We start from the raw sequence: 25378 nt of genomic DNA, 5'->3' as shown, positions 1-25378 counted from the left end.
TGTTAATCTCTGGCTATGCTGATACTTTCTGTAGGCAAGTGTTCATACGCCTGGCAGTGGCTACATTTTGCTACATCATGTAATGGGAGAAACGGATGGTGAACGTGGAGTTTGGTCGTATGTATTTTGTGATGGATGTTTCTCTTTTCATCAATTTAAATGTTCTCTGTGTCTTATTTATTTATATATATTCTTCTTCCCTAGTGTTGTGTCCAAGTGGTGAGATACTTGGTCTGTAGTAAGGAGGTCCAAGGTACGAAATTTGAAGTTTGTCTCTGATAAAGAAACCAAGCTAACCTACCCGATTAGAAATTTTGGTTATGTTCTTTCATGTATGCTATACTATAATCCTTCATATGTTAAGCCTCTCTCTCTAATGCGTTCTCTTAGAAAAAAAAAAGGAAACAACTTAGGAATATACAAATTCAGTTACATCAACTCCTCAAAGTTAGGAAGCTTACTTTTAATCGAGAATATTTTACAAGAGACGTCCAGCAATAAGTTGTTTCATTGTCCTCTCTGTGAATTTGAATAATTTTATTTACTCCAATTGATGTGGTGGATTGATCTGAAACAAACCTAGTAGTTTAGAACTAGGGCTTAAAAACGAAGAAGATAGGGAAGATCTAAAATTAAAGAAAGATAAAAAATCAGAGTTAAAAGAAGGAGCACTTATTGCTCTAAAGTTTTGAATAAAGTCTATAACAAGATGCTTCTTTATATTTGAGTACATCCCTTAATCTAAACAAGACTTAATCTACCATCCATCTAATATATTCATGGCCATTCATAATAAAAACTTTTAAATGAACAAAAAATTCATAAAAGATTCTAGAAGTTACTACTTTTGTCCGTAAGTTAAAAAAATGACTTGAGAAATAAATAAAAGACATAAAAGGCCATATTTAATGACTAATTTGCCCTTATGTGGTTTTTATTGTAAAAGTTAAGCTCGTCTCTCTTATCTAGATACTCAAGAGAAGTTCTAGGCTGCATAAGTCCTTCCTCAAAAGAATTCGCCCACGAATTTGGGGGCTCATTGTCGGAATCATCACCACAATATGGAACGAGATGCTTGAGATTAAAAACATCAAAGGTGCGAATATGGTTTGGTAGCTTTAACTGATAGGCATTGCTATTGATCTTCTTAAAAAATTTTAACGGTCAGATCTTGACGAGACTTGAGATCTAGGCATGCTAGTTTCTACGTTCCCCATAGACAGTGGATTAACCACATTTTGGGCCCATTGGGAATTGCCATACTTGAAAGTACATAAGCACATCGCACTTGGTCCTGAACACATCGGAGAATACTTTACCATGAATTTTGAAGCCTCAAGATTAATGATGCATTTCCCCCGTGATTTCTTATGTTTGGACATAGTGACTAGATATAGAGGTTCTCCACTCAAAACAAAATAATGTTTGAGCTGAACTCCAATATCAGGAATCACATAAGCAACCATTTGATGGTCACCTTCTATATTGAACTCACTAGCAAAAAGCTCATAGTAAAATATCACCCTTGGGGTGCACCTCACATGATACTCCATATTCTGGTAAAACTCTAAGAAAAATAACATCGTCATTAATACCTTCGTGAACACCATTCTCCTCGTTGCTTTCTCTAAGGACTAAAAAACTGGTTACCTCCAATATTTTGGGAGAAAATCCTTGACATCCACCCTGTTCTTCATCAAGAATAGGTGCATCCACAAAATCCTCTCAATGGTAGGATTTTCTTCTTGATCCTCTTTGCAGATTGGATCACCATTAAAGCTATGATCACTCGCTTCTTTCTCAATACCTAAATCTTCATCCAGGTACTTGTCAAAGATTGGTGGTGAGTCTCAATCCACAAGTGCTGATCGTGAGAACAATTTGATAAGAATAAAGTTTCTCCATACTTGTCTTTGGATAGACTTCCATGACACTTCGAGATCTCAACCTTGAGACCGGTTTCCCACCTCCTACTATCCCTATCAATACAATCAATTACCTCTCTCCTTGGAGGTTGATCATGGAAGGGATTTATGTATACTTCATTTGCATCGATCTCATCCTCCTGAGATGGGGCTACCATCTACGTCAAATGCAGAGCTTGGGTTTCGACAAATTTCCTCAGATCTACTATCCTTTCTTGTGAACTAGCATCAAAAGATTTTACAGTTGCACTTTTCCTCCTTTTTCTTTATGTGGAAGCATGGTTATTGATCTATGGCACCAAAAATGATACTACAGTCCGTACAATGATGCAATATCGTACTACAGTACCATCTGATAGTGTCGTGTTACAATAACATCCGTACAATGCTATAGCACCATGCTACAATACCGTATAGGTCGTCAGGCGCTAATTTCAACCTGATGTAGACTTAGTGGCCTGGAATTACGGTTTAGCAAGGAAGAAGATGTGAAAGATCCAAAATTAGAGAAAGATACAAAACCATAGATGAAAGGAGCAATTGTTGCTCTAAGGTTTTGAACAAAGTTCATAACAAGATGCTTCCTTATGCTTCAGTACATCCCTTATATAAGAAAACCCTAAACAAGACTTAATCGTAGCCATCCATCTAAAACTAATCATTGCTATTTATTATAAAAGCCACTTTAAATGAATAAAAAGACAAAAAACTCTAGAAATTACTATTTATGCCTTTAAGTGAATAAAATGACTCAAGAAATAAAAAAACATATTCATTCATGGACAAAGGCTTCAGTTCTAGGCACGATTCAACATCCACGAATAAGAACATAGGCTTCCTCTTATTGTATGTTCGAGCCTCCAAGGATCTTAACAATGATTTAGATTTTTAACTTTGCATTTTGCGTGTTATTCATTTCTTTTGATAAATATTAATTTTTGTGCCGATTATTTGATGACCATCAATCAATCTTTATTTCACTTAGCGCTTGACATTTGATTCATTGATGAGGAATATAGATAATATAGATGGTTGAACATATTTCAAGTCATTGCAAATCTTTCTGCTCTATTCATGACTAAGTGTCATTATTTTAGACTTCAACTATCATTATTTTATGATATTTAACCATTAATTCTTTTTATAGCCATTGTTTTTGAGAGTTTAATACTGATTCACTTAGTTTCTGGGGGAGACACTTCCAGAAAGTGCATATTTTAAGAAGGCATTTTACGTTTCTAGGTATGTTGAAGGTGGGATGGGTTCTGTATCCAAGGCTATAAGCAATGCTGCAATTGAAGTAGGGGCTAGTATTGTAACTAATGCTGAGGTATGTTGTTTCTGTTTTAGCATTATACTTTATGTCATCAATCATCATCATCAGAGCTTTTTTCCATATTAGAGGTTGGTGCCACGAATTCTAGTCTGTCATTCTGCTCTATCAAGGGTCATACTCTCAGTGAGGTCATAAGTCCCCATATCTTTTCTCACTACTTCCAACTATATCCTTTTGGACATACCCCTTGCTTTTTTTAGCCTTCCACTTGAACAAACTCGCACCTCCTTACAGGTGCTATACTAGGTTTGCGTTGCAGATGCCCAGCCCACCGAAGACTTTCTTTCATCTTATTGCCTATTGCAGCCACAACTAAGTTCTCCTGAATATATTCATTTTGAATTCTATCCCTTCTGGTCTTGCCACTCATTCATTTCAACATACTCATCTCAACTACACTCATCCTATGGGTATTGTTGTTTCTTAGCCACCCCAACATTCTCAGCTAATCTCACAGTTGTCTTATAGAACTTCTCCTTCAACTTCATTAGTATACGTCGATCACATAAAACTCTGATTGTACATCTCCACTTCTCCACCCAGCTCTAATTCTATGTGCGACTTCTTCCTCATTTTTTGGACCTAAGATATCGAACGTGCGCTCTTTTTGGTATTTCTTGGCCGTCAATCTTAACTACTTTCATCTTTACTTCTATTATTACTAAACTTTCATTCAACATACTCTGTCTTAATCCGACTAATTTTAAAACTTTTAGATTCTAGAGCATCCCTCCAAAGCTCTGACTTTGTGCTGACGCCGCTTCAAGTCTCATCAATCAAAATTATGTCATCCATGAAAAAGATACACTACGGTACCTCATCTTGTAGGTGCCTAGTTAAGTCATCCATATTAAGGTAAAGAGATATGAGCTCAATGCTGACCTCTGATGCTGAAAACTCACTTGTCTCTCCACTTGTTGTTTGCACAATAGTTAACACTCCGTCGTACATATCTCTCACCAAGTCGATATAGTATCTGGAGACTCATTTCTTTTCTAACACCCACCAAATTAAATATTGAGGTACACTATTATTGGCTTTCTCTATATTAATAAAGATCATGTGGAGGTCTTTTTTCTTTGCCTTAAACTTCTCAATCAGTTGCCTTAGTAGGAAAAGAGCCTCAACTGTTGACCTCCATGGCATAAAACCAAACTGGTTTTCTGATACACTCATTTCATATCTTAATCGTTGTTCGGTCACTCTCTCCCAGAAGTTAATAGTGTGGCTCATGTGTTTGATTTCTCGATTGTTTGCACAGTTATGTCTGCTTTGTTTTTATAAATAGGTACCACTATACGTTTCTTCTATCAATTTGGCATTTTTTTGTTCTGAATACCTTGTTGAATAGTTCGGTCAGTCAGTCAACACCGATCTCCCCCATGCACTTCCAAACGTCTATTGGGATACCACTTGGTCCTAAAGTCTTTCCTATCTTCTTCCTCTTCAAAGCTTCTTTCACTACCGATATCCTAAACCTGTGAATGTATCTATGACCTCCGCTTTCATTTATGTTAACTTTTCCTTCTACCACTGTGTTCCCATTGGGTTCGTCATTTGGCGACCACCTAATTACATCCAACTTTGCAAGGCTGGATCCTAGCCATCTATGGTCGGATCGGTCTGATTTCTGGAAGCTAGCTTCTTGGCACTCCAGATCGATGATTTGATGTTCGGATTATGGTTTTCATGCATGCTCAAGGAAATTTGACCGTGCTCTCTTATGGACTGTCTAATTGCTACCTTGCAATTTTAAGCATGTTACTAGCCCTGATTTGGTTTGTGGATTTAGGCCTTTTTGTTGTTGTATCTTTCCATCACAAGAATTTTGGGCTGTTTGGGTAAGGATTCCATGAGTCTCCTTTGTAAATCAGAGGCCAATTTGGCCACTCCTAATGTCTATCCAGCTTTGTGGGGATGGATCCTGGTAATCCATGGTCTGTTCGGCATGATTTCTGGAAGGTAGCTTTGGGGCACTTCAGATCAATGATCTGATTGTCGAATTATGGTTTCATACATGCTTATGGAGTTTGGCCGTGCTCTCTTATAGACCTTCCAATCGCCATCTTACAATCTCAAGCATGCAGCTATCCCCAATTTGGCTGAAATTGTGGAATTGGGCCTGCTGTTGTTTTAAATTTCCATCACGAAAGTTTCGGGCCATTTGGGCACAGATTCCATGGTGCTCCTTTGTAAACAGAGGCCAATTTGGCCACCCCCATTTGTGCATCCAACTTCGCAGCGCCAGATCCTTGTTATCCATAGTTGGATTGAGCTGATTTCTGGAAGGTAGCTTCGGATAACATTATACTTTCAGTGATTATGTGAAATAGTAATAGCAAATCATAGCTTGCGTTCAATTGCAAATTTTTTATTTCAGTTTTTACGCAGGGCAGACTTTCATTTATGTGTTTTTGCATTCGGCAGAGTTGTTATATATAAATATGGACCCTTGAGGAGTATTGACCTTTTTTTGCAGGTCTTGTGAATAGTGATTCTAATTTTGGATTGATTGCATATTGTCTGAATGTACCTTGCACAAAATGCCAAATGCATAAGGATGTTCATCTTTCGGAGGATGCATTGTAATTTCAGTTTAAATTTGTTGCAAATTATATCTAGTACTGGATATATAATATATTAATAGTCAAGCATTATCATCCAGGTCTGCCATGTGACAGTGGATGAAAGCTCTGGAAGAGTAAATGGAGTAAGCTCTAAATGTTTCATTCTCATATTGTGATAAAAATTTTCTTAGGAACCAAAACTCTGATGCTCATGTGGAAGTTGTATGCTTTCATCTAGGTAATGCTCTCTGACGGCACACATGTTTTTGCTTCAAATGTTCTGTCAAATGCCACCCCATACTTAACTTTTATGGTAATTATTATATACTCTTCTAATTTCACAACTGAACATAAAGGAATCAATATGTTTTGCATTGCTCCTATATGATTATTATTTGTTTTTATTTAGTCCATACCCCTTTACTAGTTTGGCTCTCTTTGAAATTACCACCCTTTTTCATGCAGGAGTTGGTTCCTAAGAATGTAATTCCTGAAGAGTTTATGAATGCCATTAGAAACTTGGACTACAGCTCGGTGAGGTTATACAATATTTGTTTGGATCCTTTGTTTGTATTTCGTAGAACATATATCTTTAATTGATAAGTATCACGTAGTCAAAATATACTCTTCTATTTGGATTCTTAGATTTTTGACTTTGTTTAACCCTTATCTCTTTGTTTCAGAATGGCTTATTTTCATGTTCAATTTCATCCTGATGTCTATTTATATCATCATCCGAGCCTTATCCTAATTATTTGGGGTCTGCTATACAAATCTTGTTCCACCATTCTACTTGTAGGTTCAGGATTCATGGAAAGATATGACAAAGTTTTATACTACCTGCCCTACTCAACACAACCCTCCTCCTTTACCCGGGCTTGGGACTAGCATGACCAGCTTGAGACCAACCATGGTGGAGTTATATTTATACAAAGAGTTATACATAGTTGTATTCTTGATGCCTAAATAATACTTGAGAGGCAAGGTTTACATCTTAAGCTATTACCATTAGCAATTTAAATGTAAAAATCTTGTGATGATACTACTTGTGTTTAAGGCTAAAAGTCAATTTTAGGGGAATATCAAGTACATATTTATTCCCTTGATACGTATTTTTGTTTCATATGATGGTTAAAACAAAAATACCCCTGAAATCTATTTATATAAATAAATTATATATCAAATTTTTGGGTAAAAAAATCCCCCCCGTAAGATTGGTTTTGGCCCTTTATCAAAATACTCATTAGGAGATGAATTGTTCAATATTCTATCCATTTGCTACTATTTCAACTCATGATCATGTGTCTTTTTAGGGGTATTTTGAAATTAATCAAAAATCATTGGTAGCATGCTAAATTGCTGATCTATCATGGGTATTTGAATAAATTCCCCATAAGTATATGCGTGTGTGTGTGTGTGCTTGTGCAAGAAAAGGAGTTGGTTACCTTAGAGTGGCTTTCTACTAGTCCTTTTTTCCACAACCATGTTAGGAGGATTTGTTTGAACCCAATTTTTGTAGAGTGGCCCTATAATAATCATAGGATCAATTTAAAAATAAAATAAAATAAATTTATTTTTTGAGTTATTAAATACTTATTAAAGACCTAGATCTAACCATCCCCTATCCAATGGACAGCATACATTCATTTTGTTAATATATATATATATAGAAAGATACTACAAAACGCCTATAGGCGAAAATGAACAGTGATTTTCCCTACCCTCATCACCGTCCAAAGTTCATCGCACGGTCATGATTGTCCAGTAGTGTTTCATTTTTTATTTTTTTTCTACAAATTGGAATGACCTAAAATTTGGAGCCCATGTTCATCAAAAATAGGCGAATCTAAGAAAAATATCAAAAACATATTTTACATGAAAACAATTGACCAAAATACCCCTGAAAAGTTTCGGGGGTATTTTTGTTAATTTTTTCACGAATTATTTTTTTATATTTTTATTAGGTGTGCCTCACGAAGATGTACACACGCTCTAAATTTCAGATCATTTCAATTAGTAGAAAAAAAATGAAAAATGAAACACTACTTGACAATCGTGACCGTGCGATGAACTTTACACGGTGACGAGGGTAGGCGAAATTACTGTTCATTTTCTCCTATAGGCATTGGGAAGATTTTTCCATATATATATATATATATATATATATATATATATATATATATATATATATATATAAAATGAAACAATCTTCAAAAACCATGTTAGGGCCATTTATTTGACCCAAATTTTAAAATATATACTCTTTTCATTCTAATGAACATTCCCAAAAAAAATAATAATTGAAAACACAACCTAGAAAGTGTTTCTTAGCCCAATTAACATAGGTTGTCCATTTTGATGAGATACTTAGATCTAGGCTTGAGAGATCTTTTTTCTTTCCAAAATTTTTAGATAACTTTATTATCATTAGATTAACAACCTTAAAAAAAAAGATTTTGAATTCAATTCATAAAGGCCTAGATCTTGACATTCACCAAATAGATGGTCTAGATTCATTGTTAGAGGGGACTCATTTTAACTATATATAGGGTGCAAATTAAATTTTTTTTTTTTAGATTGATTAATGGGACGAAGAGAGTGTGTGCAAAATCTTTGGTCATTCAAATACCACAAATATGGTTTTCTAGAAGTGTGGTTTTATTATATTATAATGGCATGGTGACATGACATTATATCATTTCTCATATATATATATATATATATATATATATGTGTGTGTGTGTGTGTGTGTGTGTGAGTGTGTATATGTGTGTGTGTGTATGTATATGTGTGTGTGTGTGTATGATATATATATATATATATATATATATAGGGAAAAGATGGGATTAGCCTACTAGCTCATATGAACATATGAGCCCAACGTCCCAGATTGAATCTAGGCCGATCTGACGATAACGGACGTCCGGTAGTGTTTGAATTTTAGTTTTTTTTTCTACAAATCCTAGTCACTTGAAATTTTAGGTGTGTGTTTATCAAAAATAGGTGAATCTTCAAAAAATATAAAAAAAATATTTTACAAAAAATAAATTGACCAAAATGCACCCGAAAAGCTTTGAGGGGTATTTTGGTCATTTTGTTTTTCACCAATAATTTTTTTTATATATTTTTATTAGGTGCGACTTGATGAGAAGAGCACACACCTAAAATTTCAAGTGATTTGGATCTGTAGAAAAATAAATAAAATTCAAGCACTACCAGACATCTGTGATCGTCAGATCGGCCCAGATTCAATATTGGCCGTTGGGCTTATATGTTCATATGAGCTAGTGGGCTAATCCCATCTTTTCGCATATGTGTGTGTGTGATATTATATTATAATGGCATGGTGACATGATATCATTTCTCATATGTATATATATATATATATATATATATGTGTGTGTATGTGTGCACGCGCTTGCGTGCATGTGTGTGAGAGTATTTATTTTGAGATTGTCTATGTGATAAGGAGTTTAAATTTTGAGGGGGCCGGACCTTATAGCATATTGGGGTTTGTGGCCTTTAAAGGCCTAGAGAGCGTGTAAATAAAATCATTTATAGTGATTTGTGCACTTCAGTCGGCGTGTACTATGATAACTGACCTTGGGTTGGGCGGTCTATGGCCGGGGTCATTTCCAAAATCCTTGCCCCTAGACATGTGGTACTACCATTGAGGGTTTGACTGGGACATCCTAACCCTAGAGGCCTATAAATAAGGGGGGTGTCTCCCATATTTCAATACATAGATTTCTCTCCTATCCTTCTCCCTGTCCTTGCCATTTTGTCTCTCATCTCTTTCTCTCTAGCTCCTCTTTCTCCTTTCTCATAAAAGTGGCACGCCACCTCCCATAAGTGTAGGGGTGGCTTGCACCTCTAAGAACAGTTAAGGAGGGTGGCACGCCCATCCCTCTTGGTTTAAAATTGGGGAGGTGCCTTGGTGGCGTTCCCCAGGTTTAAAGGAGTCTTCATAGTGAAACCCTAATTGTGTTTTTTCTTTCTTACCCGAATAAATTCAGAAAGGGTGTCCAAGAGGTGCCTCCCAGATCTGATTTGAGAATCAGTAGGATTTGGGATTTTAAGTGCGCAATTGGTCAGGTGATCAGGTATTTTAAATTTATAGCCTGAAATTCTACATTGCCACCTTTCCTAGAAAAATACCTTAAGGTGGCCAAATCCTCACATATTCATCTGTGTGTGAGGGAACTTAACTTTCTGTGTTACACATATGGAAGAAGCATCTTAATGAAGAAGTAACCTATGTCATGGTAACATAACATCCATAGATACAAGTGTATGCTTTCATAAATAGTGAGAAATTGAACATATAGTTACATATATGTAAGTTTGTGTATGTAAAATATAAACTGTATGAGCTTCATATCTTTGGATTTCCAGATTTGTCACTTTTTACTTCATCCTTAGTTTGTTAAGGCTAATAGTTTCTTCAAAAGCAAACTTGGAAACTGAATGAGTTGTGTCTACTATCAGTTACAAAAGTATATTGTATGTTTGGAGTGCTCTTCGAGTTGCCTACAATTGAGTGTGATGTGATACGTGTAGGCTTGTGGGCTTTATGTCCATCTTGGTTATACTTGTCATTGAGGACATACCAGGCATGGTTTGCTAAGCGTACATTTTATTTGTAGTGTTTCTTTGTTACTTATTAAAAAGTTAATGCTTTTCAACTTCAAAAAAAAAAAAAATGTTAATGCTTTTCCTTTTTTGTGCCTTAAAAAGTTAAAGGTTTCAAACTGCTTGTTACTGTTAATCTTGAAAAACAATGCAGATCATATGATTGCCCATCATGAGCTAGTACTAGAATGCTTCCTTTTGTTAATTGTTGAACTTCTATTACCGGTGCAGGGAACCACTAAAATAAATATAGCAGTGGATAGATTGCCCCATTTCCAATGTTGCAGACCTGATCTTTCCAAAGCTGGTCCTCAGCATCATGGCACCATACACATTGGTGCTGAAAGGTAAAGCCCTTTTATGGTTTCAATTGTTTGACATTATTGGTGCTGTTGCTCTGATTTACAATTCTATCTGCTCAACTTTTCTGACTGAAAGAAGAGGTAATGTGGAATTCTAGGGAATAGAGTAAAAAACTTTCTCCTCTCTTTTATTAATATAACTGAATTCCACTTGCAAGTGCCACAAAACAATGCCATAAATAAGAAAAACAACACCGTATACAAGATCTTTCTTTTTACTGCGAAATTAATATGAGAAACTTTAACTGTGAATTCAACGACTGAATACAAATAGTGTTCCTGAAGATTACAATGAATTAGGCAATAATGACTGAAAATAAACCAAGAACAGTGGGAAGACTTACTCGACTTTTGCCTAGAGTCACTCTCTTAGGACTTGATACATCCACACCTGATTACTTGACTGAGGCGCACTTTGATCCTATTAGCCCTGCTGAATTCTCTGAGTCAGGATGCTTCTTAGGCAATACTTTTTTCAGATCTGGGGTTTAGTGAACATAGGCTAGATCTAGGGTTTTCTATAACCCTTTGGGACTCTTAGGGCATGCCACCTTAGTGACACCACCCTTTCACAAAGTAGGCTAGGCATGTCCTTCTCTCTTACCTTTAAGTGGGCTTTCCACGCCAAGTTTGCTTGGATGGTGCATACCACACCTTAAATAGAGACTATAGTGGGGAGAGAGAGAGAGAGAGAGAGAGAGAGGGCCTAAGAAATCAGGTTGTTGGAATGAGGTTATCTATCCTTTGTTTATAGCTTTCAAGGGGTCCAAGTATACCCATCTTAATTAGAATTCCTCTTGGCCATAGGACTCCTAGGTAATCTGTGAGGTGAGAGAGAAACAAATATGAGCCATCCATCCTGAAAATGAGCCATCATTATTTAGGGAGGAATTTAGGAATCTTATCCCCCTAAATCTTTGACCCACATCTACTTCTAGTCAGCCTTGGATAAGATTAATCAAATCTCATCATCCATTTTGACTAGGATTTCCTTATCTCACAAAAAGATTGTACGAATTCAAAGTAAAAAAGATTTGGTCAAATTCAAATATTGAAAGAATATTTTCCAAAACACAAAATACTCTCTAGTGCCACAAAATATGCTTGCAAAACATTTTTCAAATATTTTCTCTAAGATGTGCCCCCCCCGCCCCCCCACAAGGTCGTGGGTCCCACAGCCCCAACGAAAGCAAAAATTATGAAAACACTCTTTTCAAGGTTTTTTATTGCTGAAAATGATTTAAAAATTTCCAACAAAAATCTAAAAAATGAAAAATATTCTAGAAGTACCTTGGTACCAATAGATTAAGAAAAATAACTATTAGAGCATTCCACCCGACCTAGTAATGGTGATTCTTGACTATCTTCTCAAACCAACCCAAGGAGATCCATAACCCAAAGTCTAGTACAGAAGCTCATGATTGACTCGTCAAAGCTAGCCAATAAATAGTCGAATCATGGACTCGAAATGTGGATTACAAGTTCATTTTCCTTAAGAGAAAGTGACTCGCACATACCACTAGAATGTATTGGGGACTCTCTATACATATATACATGTATTCCTTTCTAGTGTTGCTTCTAGGAAGTGGCTGTCATGTATACATATCGTGCGAAAGTTTATTGAGGATTTAGCTGTCACTCTCACAAGCTTTCAACCGCAAATAGGACACTACAAAGTTCTCCGTACCTACAAACCATGCCGAGACATCTTGACAAACTCAATAAGGGATGACCCTCTTGAACCCTCAATGGTAGTACCTTTACCCGTGGGAAAGGGTTTTAGACACGACCAGTGCTATAAACTGCCTAACCCTTAGGCAGTCAACCAACACAACACTCCTACTGAAGTGCATAGTCCACTACAGTTGTTATTTACATGCTCTCATGGGCTTTAAAGGCCACAAAACGTTAACATGTTTTTTTAAAAAGTTGCGACGCTTTGATGGATGACTCCTATTCTCTTCTTAATGGATGTTATTCATATTTAATGACTTTTGATTGTCCAGATGCTAGTACCTTTTGGCCAAAAGTCTTTTGAAAATATTTTGCCATTAATTTGAACAAAATTACAATGTATGCATAATGCAAATGCAATATCCTTGTATCTGGATCATCAGAGAGGGAATGAAGTGGACAACAGTGTTTCAAAAAGCGTTAGGTAGGTCCTAGATAGCCTGGGGGGTCCAGGCCACACAGCGCCTAGGAGGGTGCCCAGAACCTGAGCGGCTTAGTAGAAAGAAAAATATCTCTATAGTCTAGCAGTATAAGTATAACTGTATAAAACATAAGAATTATGGATTTAGGGTACATCAAAAGTAGAGTACACAACACATTGCGCACACTTTGCCATACTCCATAAGACCATAACCATAAGTCCATATCCAATTATCCATAGTTTGATAGTCCACACTCCACAGTCCACACATAGTTAAAACTTAAAATTTACCAACCAAATTACCAAAGTTACCAAACCAGTAGAACCACAAATTCACAATACACAACCAAGAGGAGGAAACAAAAATGAAAAAAATACTTGAAGACTCTAAAGAATCTTCATTCATCATCAGAAAAAGTACGGTCAGCTGCATCTACATTATGCATCAAAATCGTTGCCATCATCATTGTCATCATCTCCCTCCTCGACATAATGGTCGTCCTCCTCTATCTCTTTTGAATCTACCTCTGCTTCCTCCTCTTCCTCCACCCTCGTCATCTGTGAAGAAGATCTAGTGGCCCTAGGAGGGTCAGGTGATGTCCTTGAGGCATCCATGACCATGTCCCATGTCAATCCTTCATGCCCTTCGACCTCATCATCAACAACCAACCACTCCATAGCATTGACCATATTTTTTGATCTGAGGGGATCTCTCTTATCTCTCTTAGCAAACATGTCCTTCAATAATTGATTATACTTGACATAGACTAGGTCATTGAGCCTCTTTGATTCAAGCTTGTTCATTTTCTTTGTGTAAATCTAACAAAATCAAATGAAGCTAATTAATGTCAATAATTAAATATATAATAGTAATACTACAAAACTAATAACTACTAAAGTACTAAATTGCTCATACAAATTACCATCTCAAAAGTACTCAAATTCCGCTCACAACTGGACGAGGTAATTGTTAGGTTTAAAATCCAAATGTCTAAGTTTTGTAAATTTGGAGCACTACATCCATGTTGGCTTCATCAATTGGCTGTAAAGACATAGAATAAATAAATAATAAAATTATAGAAATGAAACTTGATTACTTAAACTTGATGAAATTAAGAATATTATTACCTGGATCAATTGTGGTCATCACTATTGGACTCCCAAAAGACTTTAATGTGCACTTGTAATTTATCAGCTCATCAGCACATGTAATATCCTGGATATCCGGATCAGGGACTAGCACATCTATACACTTATTAAATCCAGTTGTGTCATTTGTGTGTATATCCATATCAACATAAAAAAAAGCTAATTGTGTCATTTGTGTGTATATCCTTATCGATATAAAAAAAATCAGGGTTCAAATAATAACCAGCAACATACAATGGCCAATGTAACTGCATATTCCACTTCTCATCAATAATTTCCAAAATAGGCTTATAACGGCTCTCATCATCATCTAAATTTTGGGTTATCTCTCTCTTGTATCTCTCCATAGCATGATATATGTAGCCCATAAAAGCCTTGTCACTATCAACCATGCGAAGGGCTTTGACAAGAGGAAAAAATACCTTAAGAATGCCCGTCACCTCTCGACAAAAAGGCTTAGAAAGGATAATATTTCTCACCTTCTTCCCGACCTGATCCTTGGATCACTTGAATGCTCTGCACTCATCCGAGGTAAACATCTGCCTCAACTAGAGTCAATTGGACTCTCCTCGAATGTATATTATCTTAGGCATAAGTACCAGGTGACAAATCTTGTGACCCTAGGCCTCACAATCTCTTTGTTCTTTGTAAATCTACACATCATATTGAGGGTGAGAGTGTGGCTATAAATGATATTCGTAATTGACTTTGCCTTCTTCGCTGCATCTAAACTTTTGCTCAAACCGCCAAGAGCCTCAAGCATGAGGTCTGTATAATGTGCTACACATGGTGTCCAAAAGATTTTAGCGTAAGCTATGCGCAACAAATTAGTAGCAGCAACAATATCTGTGACAACCTGTATAACAAGCTGCTCCCCAACCTTGTTGATTCCCTTCTCCATAATTTGAAATATGTAATGGGTATCATGACTATGATCAGAGGCATCAATAGACCTCAAAAAAATAGTCCCTATAGGACAATTCACCAGCAAATTCATTTGACTTCTTCTCTTCCTTCACTCCAAGCATCAGTCATAATAGAAACTTCATACTAAGCCCATGCATCTTTCTGAACTTCAACAACATCCCTCATGACACTCATCGCTTTTTTAAAAGAGGCTCTAAAAGCTCATATGGGGTTGGGGGTTTCATCCCATGCCGAAATTGGCCAATTTCCTCTACCAAGGCGTAGATGCTGCTTAGGCAAGTGATATTGAAAGGAATGCTCGTCTCATGAAACCATGTGGCAACATAAAAAACATCTCTATCTCTCTCTTCCTTCTTGATTCTATTTTCAATGGTGATTTGTTTCTTTGTTTTCTCTCATGCAACCTCAGGGGTAGGCCGGGGCAAAAAACAATCCATAGGGCCTCTAACCTGAGGTTTTTTAGGTCCCGAACTCCCATAAGCAATTACAACTCCCTTTCCCTTCCCCCTAATCATGGAATGTTGTTGTTCTACCTCGTGACATCCCTTCCCATCCTCATCATTGTCGTCATCATCATAACTGACCTGAACACTAGACCTAATCTTTGCTGTGGATGCATATATCTCATCTTTTTTCGTTTTTGCAAGACTAAAAAATTTGTTTATTTCATCTTTAACTTCATGAGCTTTTTACATGGGGCAATATCCCCCTGATACCGGCGCGATGTTTCTTGAACCGGTTTATACCCCCTTTTATATCCTTTTCACGAAACTTGCATCTTATACACTTTTTATCCAAAGGATTCAGGTTGTAGCTATATTTTCAACCCGGATCACTACTTCTTGTAGATCCTGAAGAAGACATCTCAAAATAATACAACTTACACAAGCAATAAAAAAATCACTAACTTTGATTGCTCGATCTCCAAACTTCTACCTCTAAGATATTTCAAAGGACTCAAAATCTTTTAAAAAACCCTCTAATATATTTATAAAACATCCAATATTGAATCTAATATCAATGTGTGATGCTTAGATCAATTTCTCGTAATTTTGATTAACCCTTTGATCTTATGAAAATCACCAAAAACTAGTTTTTTGGAGTTTTTCTGTCTAAAATAGGATCTAATGGATTTTAGATTCACAATTTTTCCCCTTTAGTATAAAAGATGACCAAAAAATGCCTTCAACGAGTGTCATTTCTGCCTTTGGGCGGGGTGCAGGCCTTGGGCGGCCACTCAGGGCTAGGTGCCTAGGCGAGTGCCCAATGATATCCGCCTAGGCCTGGGCGATGCACCCAGGCCTTCTGGACTGCCTAGCCGGCCGCCCAGGCACTGGGGGATCCGCTTTTTAAATCACTGGTGGACAACATAACTCCAAAAGTCACAACTGAAGTTATTGTAATAAAACTAAACCTAGAGAAACAATGATTCATTTTTAACATTTTCATCATACTCTGCAGTCTGGACTTGTAGATGTCACAAATCATGAGTCTATATTGTTTGTTTTTTACCTCCTTCACTCTATCTTTGTTAGTACCTCTATTCTATAATGAATGGCTAGTGAATCAAAACTTTCAATTCGAACGGATCCTGTCAATTGGGATTGTTTCTTATTATTGTATCTCAATTCAAACTTATATATATATATATATATATATATAAAGAAACTTAGGACCAAACAACCAAGATGAATTATTGTATGTTGATGCCGATTTTCATAATAACACTTAAATGAAGTGGACGTGATTCTTAATGATGGAATTCTGTGATAGAAAATTTAATGCATGGAACTGTGATTGGAACTCAGAACTGGAACTGAAGTTTGACGTCTTTTGTGGTTTTTCTCATGCTACCTCTAGCTTGGAAGAGCTTGATATAGCCTATAAAGATGGTGTGAATGGTTTGCCATCAAAGCGGCCTATTATAGAGATGACAATACCGTCTGTATTGGACAAGACAATATCACCACCTGGTACCTCTCTCTCTCTCTCTCTCTCTCTCTCTCTCTCTCTCTCTGTATTTTTAATATTTTGGTTTGTTTTCTGTTAGTGGATGACCACGTGTTTCATTCTGAGCATCCGCACTACCTTTTGAACTGCACTTACTTGAATGATTCTTTACTTTTGTAGATGCAAGTTTCCTTTCTGGATGTGCTACTAATGTTAGTATCATTTAGAGATATAGATATCTTTTCTTTTGTTAATGTTATTATTATATTAGCCTATCCCAAATAATTGGGACAAGGCTTGGATGGTGATATGACTGCAAACTTACACCCACACAGGTTATGTGTATGTGTTTATTTGCTTTGGTAGAGTTGCTTCAGTTGTGAATTCTGAGGCCCAAATTTATTAACTACATTTCCTTAATACTTTTGAAATCGCAGTGGTAAATATTCCTAGCCAGCCAATTCTGCTTTGAACCTTCACATAAGCACTTGAAGTTTCTAGTTAGCAATTTGGAGTTTTTGTAGGATTGCATATAAATTAAGCATAATTGAATGTTACTGGCAAATGGTTAGAATAAATCATCATGGTTAAAAAATTTGTATTATATCCATCTTTGTTGTAATCTGAAGTACTGTCTATATTTAATCCACATGGAGGTGATTTAATAGGAGTCCACGAGATTTCCTGCATTTAGAGGCTCTAGGTAGTTCTGCTTGATGTCCCATCTTGAAACTATCTCTAGTTCTCTATTATAAATGTTGTCATCATCATCATCATCATCATCAAAGTTTTTTCCCAACTAATTAGGGTTGGCTACACAAATCCTGGTACGCCATTCTGCTCTATCAAAAGCCATACCCTCAGTGATCCTAAATCTACGTTATCTGTAAATGGTGTCACATCGATAAAAATGACCATTTTGTTCAAAGCTTTCCAAATAATAATGTGCAAATATCTATGTGGTTAAGGGTTTCCAGGACATAATAGTTCTTCTCTTGCCAAATATGCCAGATGGTTGTGGTAAATTTCACATGCTAAAGGTCTTGGATATGCTTATTTAAAAAATGAAATGGATTACTGAACCTATCTATAATATTTAAGCCACTGAACCTTCTATTTATTTGTTAAAGTTAATTGTGAAAAGAGATTCCAAAATAAGTTGGATGAAAGGGCATGACATGAAAATGTGTTGATGCCACTTCAAGTTTTGGAAATGAATACATCTGCTTTTTATTTAATCTACTTGCAAATTGAAAAACTCTGCTTTACAAAGAACCAAAAACTGGGAGTTCACCTTGATAATCCAACCATGAAACTATGATGCTCTTGGAGGGGCAGGTTTGGACCATTAGTGGGGACAGTTCTGGTTTTTTGAGGTTTGACTATAAATTTCCAAACGCTCTTAGCAGAAACTGCTTCATCTTATTTGGGAATCCACATTAGTTGTTCCAATTTAGAAACTGAAAGTTGCAGGAAATTATGGTTCACAAAGCGCCCTTTAGGTAAAATGAGGACATCCCTCTCCCGTAGAGCTGATTTTAAATATCTAACTTGAGGTTTCTTTTTAACATTTTTTAAAAGAAGCTAATTCCCAACTTAGTTTTCCTTGCTAAGAGAACTTCCTTGATAATTTTATTCCAATACCACCTTTATCTGTAGGATTGCCCAGGAGATGCCATTTGACTAAGAGTGATGTTTATGGGAATCTTGTATTGCATTCCAAAAGAGTTTCATTGGAGATGCATAAAGGAATTGATCGCCTTGATAGAAAGTTTGAAATTAGAAGACCAGGATTAAAAAGATCGAACTTATTGTGCTTTAGTTTTGTTGAACCAAACTTGCATCATTCTGCCTTCTAAATGAAACTATAACATTACAATAATGGATGCGTAATTTGTATATTATCCAAATGGGACAAAACGGCAACATGAGAGTTGAAACCACATCACCATCATGTCCCCGTCATCAAGCACACACCAATTTACCGTTGAACGTGCAATGACGATTATGCTTCTCATGGTTAATTCTGTCAATATGACTGAGGCCCATTGCGTTGGTTAATATGATTTCATGGTCAACATTGGGACCTATGATTTATTTATTTATTTATTATTCTAACTGAACACAATAATTTAAATGTAATGCAACGATCTTCCTTATGAATAGGTCAATCTTTCCTAGAGAAATTTGGAAAAAAGAAGTCGATCTATCCTATGAGGGGATATAATCAAGTACGCGAACTCCAGTGCATACTTACATCTTGCCAATATATGACAACAATGACTGCGTCTTACCATTTATACTTGAATTGTGTGGTATTATTGAAATCATATTGATTTTTTGGTCTTTATGAGAGTCATCCTGCACAACATGCACTATTCGAAGCTTACCTTATGCTTCTTAGTATGATAAAAGTCTATTTGTTTAAAGATGTATATGATGCTTATTATTCCATTAATAGTGACTCTTTCATGTTGTCATTTTGTAGGAAAGCATGTCGTCAATTTATTCGTTCAATACACTCCTTACAAACTTTCAGAAGGTTGCTGGCAGGATCTCTCGTTTAGGGTGAGTCCATTTTTTATTTCCTCAACTTTGTACAATAGAGTCACTTCTCTTGAAAAGAAAAAAAAATCCGCAACTTTATTTGTATATCATATTTATTACTAACTTGTCCTCTTTGTCTTAGTTATGGACGACTTAGCTAGGCATCGACAAGATGAGGTACCGTGGTGTATGTTGTTGGCGGACGGCATAATTTTGTCTTAGTTAGATCTAAAGGTTTTAAACTAGGCCGGACTAAGATAAAGTATATGGAATGCAAGTTTAGTAATAACAGAGAAGTAGTTAAGATTGATGATCAAGAAATACCAAAAAGAGCCCACATTTGATATCTTAGGTCGATAATCTAGGAAAATGGAGAAAGGTTAATATAAAAAAAATTCCAGGAAAATGTAGAGATTGAAGAAGATGTTGATACATAAAATTAGAGCTAGGTGACCGAAGTGGAGATGTGCAATCAGGGTTTTATGTGATTGCCACATACCAATGAAGTTGAAAGAGAAGTTCTATAGGACAGCTGTGAGACTAGCTTTTTGCTTTATGGGAAAAGTTGGATGGTCAAGAAACAACATACCAATAGGATGAATGTAGCTGAGATGAAGATGTTGAGATGGATGATTGACAAGGCAAGAATGGATTGAATTCAAAGTGAATACATTAAGGAGAACTTAGATGTGGATCCAATAGACGATAAGAAGAGAGAAAGTAGGCTTAGGTACGCTGGCTATGTGCAATCAGACCCAATACAGCACCTGTTAGGAGATGCGAGTTGGTTCAAGTGGAAGATTAAAAAGGGGCAAAAGGTAGGCCCAAAAGGACATAGTTTGAAGTAGTGAGAAAAGATATGGGGACTTATGGCCTCATTGAGGGTATGGTCTTGATAGAGCAGAATGACAGGCTAGGATTCATATAGTTGAAACTCAAATAGTTGGAAAAAGACTCTCATGATAATGATGCTGATTTATTACTGATGTGTCTAAATTGTTGAGATGGAAACGTAACTTGCCTTTCCTATGCATTCTGTTGGAAGATGAAAGCCCTTGCATAAAAGGAGAATGAACTGATCCCTATTAACAGACTGATTCAAGTATAACAGAGGGATTTAAGTTATCCCACCCTGAAAAAGGAATGGTGGACTTTTGGCAGAGAGCCATTGGGGGGCACTTTAAACTGAATTTCAATATAAATGCTAAAATCCATGGTTGGCTGGAACTGGTGATGTTTTTAGATATTCTTGTGCGAGGATGTTAATGTCATATATGCCTAGATTCAAATAGTATCCAGGTGATCATGGTTACCATTACAGGTTGAGGAAGATACTCTCAATGTTATTAGATGGTTTGCAAAGGATTCCCTAGCACCTTGGACAATTATCCGCTTCATGAAGAAGATTGGGACCCATACATGAAAAATGAGATTTCCCACTCGCGTAGTTGCAGATGGACCGGCTGAGGAAGCGTCCAATCTAGGGGCCCTATCCCTTTATTTTTATCAAGATACTCCCACTTTGTGGTGACACCTTTTCATCCATTTCTTTGCTTCACTAGCTTGTACTTTTTAGCTTTACTATAGTTTAATAAAATCCTCACTTTTCTCAAGAAAATGTAGGGACTTATATAACAGTCACTGCATCAAATATTTGAATCATCAAAATGTAGTTACACAATTCTGTCACCTGTTAAGATGAATTTGTAGATCGCTCAACCAACTGCATTATAGCTTACAATATGATGTCTCACCATTTATGTTTTGTAGGAATCATTTGCTCGGAGATGCTTTGCATTAATTGATGAATATGCCCCAGGCTTCAGCTCATCAATCATTGGCTACGACATGCTCTCACCACCAGATCTTGAGAAGGAATTTGGGCTGACGGGTACTTTTCCAAGACATCATTTTCAGTTCCATTGCGTACTTTATTTTGTTTTACTTTACTGAATATACTAGGGACTGCTCAGAAATATTTTTATCTGGGAGGAAAGTCTCAGTTATCAAGTAACTTTGGCAGATAATAATAAGAGATAAAGCTGACCCAGCAATATCCCTGAGATTAATGGATTTCATGATCCTTTCATGAGATATCTCAGCTATGATTACACAAAGAATGGAATTAAAGCTAAACGGCAAAAACCCATACCAATGCTGCTTGATAGGCATATCATGGTTGGTACGTGTAACATTTGCTGTGAACTGTAAACTGGCAGGTGTGTTTCCCTTAATAGTACGAAGTTACCTACGGAAAGGAAATCCCAGATTTCCTCATTAATCTGTCTATGGCATCTATACCATATTTCGAGAATGCAAACATATAGATGGATGCACTCAGATCTAGCTTGGCTTAATTGATACTTTCCAAATAAATCAGAGCTTCATGACTTTCGTAATTTCAAGTCGATCGAATTAGTCTGTCCTTGATGTTTCGCTTTCAACAAAATTTGTTAGGGGGGAACATATTCCATGGTGCAATGAGTTTGGACTCTCTTTTCCTGATGCGGCCTGTGAAAGGATGGTATTTGCCCTTCATCTGACTTATTTTCATTATTTTCAGTTGGGTGTATGGAATAGATATGCATATTATATGATTGTTTGCAGCTTCCTACCTATCTAATCTAATAGTGTGGATTTGGTAGTTACAAATCTATAAACCCTTGACACAGGTCAGGTTATAGGACACCACTGAGAGGACTATATCTTTGTGGGAGTGGTTCACATCCTGGAGGTGGTGTCATGGGAGCACCCGGTCGAAATGCTGCTAATGTGGTTCTTCAAGATATCAAAACCTCAGCTGCCTGATCATGAAATGCAAATTTAGTTGTAACAAACAACAGTGCATGTACTCCTCTCCCCATGGGAGCAAATTGTACAATTTCTCTCTTGGGCAAAAGGCAACTTAGAAGGACAATCTTGACCTGAAATATGGGGTTCCACTTAGAATCAATAGATGAGTAATTAAAAAGGGAAAGAAAGGAGGAAAAAGGAATTGAGTTCTAAAGATGACCGATTACTATGAATAATAGGAACAGAGACCATTTAGTTTTGGTACAAGGAGGTCACCACTATTTTTAGCCATTGGATGTGACACTCAATAGATGGAAATACGTCACAATATTTGATAAATTTTATTTTAGATTTTATGTCAAAACAGCGACACACTTCAACCACTTAATTTTAAGTCTTCCTTTTATCGAAAGGACTTTCTTGTATCAAAAGCAAATAATCTCACTATATGCATTTCCATATTAATTTATGATCCTTGAAAATGGAAAGTATCAAAAAGAATTGCTATATAATAACAAAAACGCAAACTCCCAAACTTGATACGTATCAAATGTGTGGTCATATGTTGTCCAATCAATAGTTTGGATCAGTGATTAAAAACCGGCGGGTTGCATCGAGACCGGCAAGGTTCAACTCAGGCGTGTCTCCGTGTATGCCTAAAAAAAACAATTGCATTTTAACCACCCAAAATCAATTTTTAGGTCTATATTGTATTTTTTTTGGATCAATGATTCATATAATTCCCAAAATCGATGGTTGAATATCTCTTCATTATCCGAAAGTAGATTATTTGTATCAATTTGAGAATTTGATGAAGTATTGTCATCAAAATCTGATATGATTCTTCAACCAATTTGAGACTTGGATCAATTTTAGATTTAAATTTTTAAGAGATTCATGATGATCTTGAACATGAAATAATAAATCTCTTAAATTTATTTTTCTTGAATATATTTGCATTGTTTTATTTGGTTTCAACGATCAGGGAACGCATGTATCCACACAAATTACTTTTCCATATATAAAATAGTAAAATGTATCTAGGGTACAGTTTGCATAAGGTGTTAACCTTAAACAAATAAAACAAACCGTACTTCTAAATCTAGATGTCGTTCCAGTGCTGAAAACCCTTAGTAGGCCCAAAATCTTATTTTTGCCCTTAAAGCTTCAAAAATGATATAGGTCTAGTAGATATATAAACACTTGGAAATTTTGAAAATGAACGGTTTAGATAATGGGTTATAAGATGCATTATTTTTAGGATATGAATTTTTTTGTTTCCTTGATCATGTTAGTTTTCCTTATTCATAAAATGTATGGGAGGAAATCATGTTAGTTTTCCAAAATAGAAAAAGTTCATATAAGGTTGCAACCCTACATGTCCTTCACCAGCATGCTATCCTATGCGTGCTGGCGAGGCAAGCTAACCTCATCTATCATTTCTATCCACCCACGCCCGAGATCAGATCGACTATTGTACTACCATAATGCCGAAGTTCTTCAAGATGACATGCTCCCATGCCGCTTCAAGTTTATATAAGGTTGCAACCTTATTTGTATAAATAAAGCTGCAGTAATGCATATTGCAGTAATGCATATTGAGAGATTTAACATCATCTTAAAAAATATCACCTTTTAACAAAGTCTTGAAAGGTACGTCACACCTAATAATAAGGGTGAGGTTCACATAAGGCCCCCTCCTTATACTATAGAAGTAATGCACATTTAAATTCTAATTTAAAACCTAATTATGAAAACTCATTAAAGTAAGCTTGCAACCCCAAGAAGACTGGAACCTTCCCTTGATACATACTTTAAGTCTAATATCCATGTTAAAGAAGAAGGATTTTCGATGCAAAATTTTAGGGATTCTGGGCGAAGGTAATCATATAAAGAAAAAGTTTATGTAAGGTAGCAACCTTAAAATGTGGAACTACATATGCACCTCAAAACTCCATATATATATATATATATATATATATATATATATATATATATATATATATATATATATAAAGGAAAGAAAGGTTGTTTTCATGTTGAAAAACAACTCTAATTGATCATCTCGACATCTAGATGTATGAATATGAAAAAAAAAATGAGTCCCAGAAATAATGCATATTGCAACCAGTGGAATTATGTGTGTTGCACATAAAAATGAAATAAATGAGTTGCACATAAAAAAGGAATAAATAGATCATATAAGTAATTGCGTAAATATATAATGTAGATAACATATAAATGCAATGTGCATTCACACAACTAATCACATATTGTATTGATAAGCAATAAACGGTTATGAACCACATAAAAAATCAAAAACCAAAAAGAATGAAAGTAGCAAAGAGATGCATTATTAGATTTATTCAAGAAATAATTAATTAAAAGAAATTAATCATTTTTACTTTTTCTCTTTTTCTAATTTTGTTGGACGTGTATTTGTACCTGAATTAGGAGATTAGTAAATAAACATATAAGTGGGCGTGTATTTTTTCTCCATCTTGTGCTTACTCTCTCTCCATCTTTATCTCTGTCATCTACGTCCTAGTAAAATGTTGGTCGCAAGTCTTACTCTCTCTCCGCGGCTTTCTCTCCATCTTTATCTCTGTCATCCTCATCCGACTAAAATTTTGGTAGCAAATCTCTCAAGTCGTACTCTCTCTCTCTCTCTATTTATCTCTGTCATACACATCCTACTAAAATCTTGATAGCAAATCTCTCATGTCTCTTTAAATTTCTCATTATCTCTTGTGCGTCTCTTGTGTCTCTTAAAAAAATCTCTCGTTCTTTTTCTTTTGTGTGTCTCCTAAAATCTCTCCTTCTCCCACTTTCGTGTCTAATAAAATCTCTCATTTTCTCTACTCTCTCTCTCCATCTTTATCTCTATAATCTACATACTACTAAAATCTTGGTAAAAAATCTCTCATCTCTCTTTAAATCTCTCTCATGTGCGTCTCCTAAAATCTGTCATCCTCAAATTTATCATTCTCTCTCTCTCTATCTTGTGCCTTGTGCGTACTCGCTCTCCGTCTTTT

General features: G+C 36.0%; 1 protein-coding gene across 15 annotated transcripts in view; it reads left to right on the top strand.

The window, feature by feature from the left end:
* Nucleotides 1-22755, top strand: part of LOC18445803 (FAD/NAD(P)-binding oxidoreductase family protein) — a 36291-nt gene extending 13536 nt beyond the window's left edge. For 2 of the 15 annotated variants that reach the window (XM_011629449.3, XM_088857065.1), the window contains 11 exons: nucleotides 35-117; nucleotides 3168-3255; nucleotides 5927-5971; nucleotides 6067-6141; nucleotides 6294-6362; nucleotides 10692-10807; nucleotides 16914-17026; nucleotides 19492-19571; nucleotides 21321-21441; nucleotides 22008-22074; nucleotides 22223-22755. In XM_011629449.3, coding sequence (XP_011627751.2) covers nucleotides 35-117; nucleotides 3168-3255; nucleotides 5927-5971; nucleotides 6067-6141; nucleotides 6294-6362; nucleotides 10692-10807; nucleotides 16914-17026; nucleotides 19492-19571; nucleotides 21321-21441; nucleotides 22008-22074; nucleotides 22223-22358 — 993 coding nt within the window. In that variant the 3' untranslated portion in view covers nucleotides 22359-22755. Of the gene's footprint in view, nucleotides 1-34; nucleotides 118-969; nucleotides 1097-3167; nucleotides 3256-5926; nucleotides 5972-6066; nucleotides 6142-6293; nucleotides 6363-10691; nucleotides 10808-16913; nucleotides 17027-19491; nucleotides 19572-21320; nucleotides 21442-21769; nucleotides 22075-22222 lie in introns of all 15 variants that reach the window. The other 13 variants (XM_020674629.2, XM_088857064.1, XM_088857066.1 and 10 more) reach the window with 10 other exon arrangements.
* Nucleotides 22756-25378: the final 2623 nt, after the last annotated feature.

Source organism: Amborella trichopoda, chromosome 13 (assembly GCF_054954075.1).
Source record: "Amborella trichopoda isolate Santa Cruz 75 chromosome 13, AtrichopodaSantaCruz75HAP2 v2.0, whole genome shotgun sequence".
Lineage (NCBI taxonomy): Eukaryota > Viridiplantae > Streptophyta > Magnoliopsida > Amborellales > Amborellaceae > Amborella > Amborella trichopoda.
This window is presented reverse-complemented; position numbering and strand designations above follow the sequence as displayed.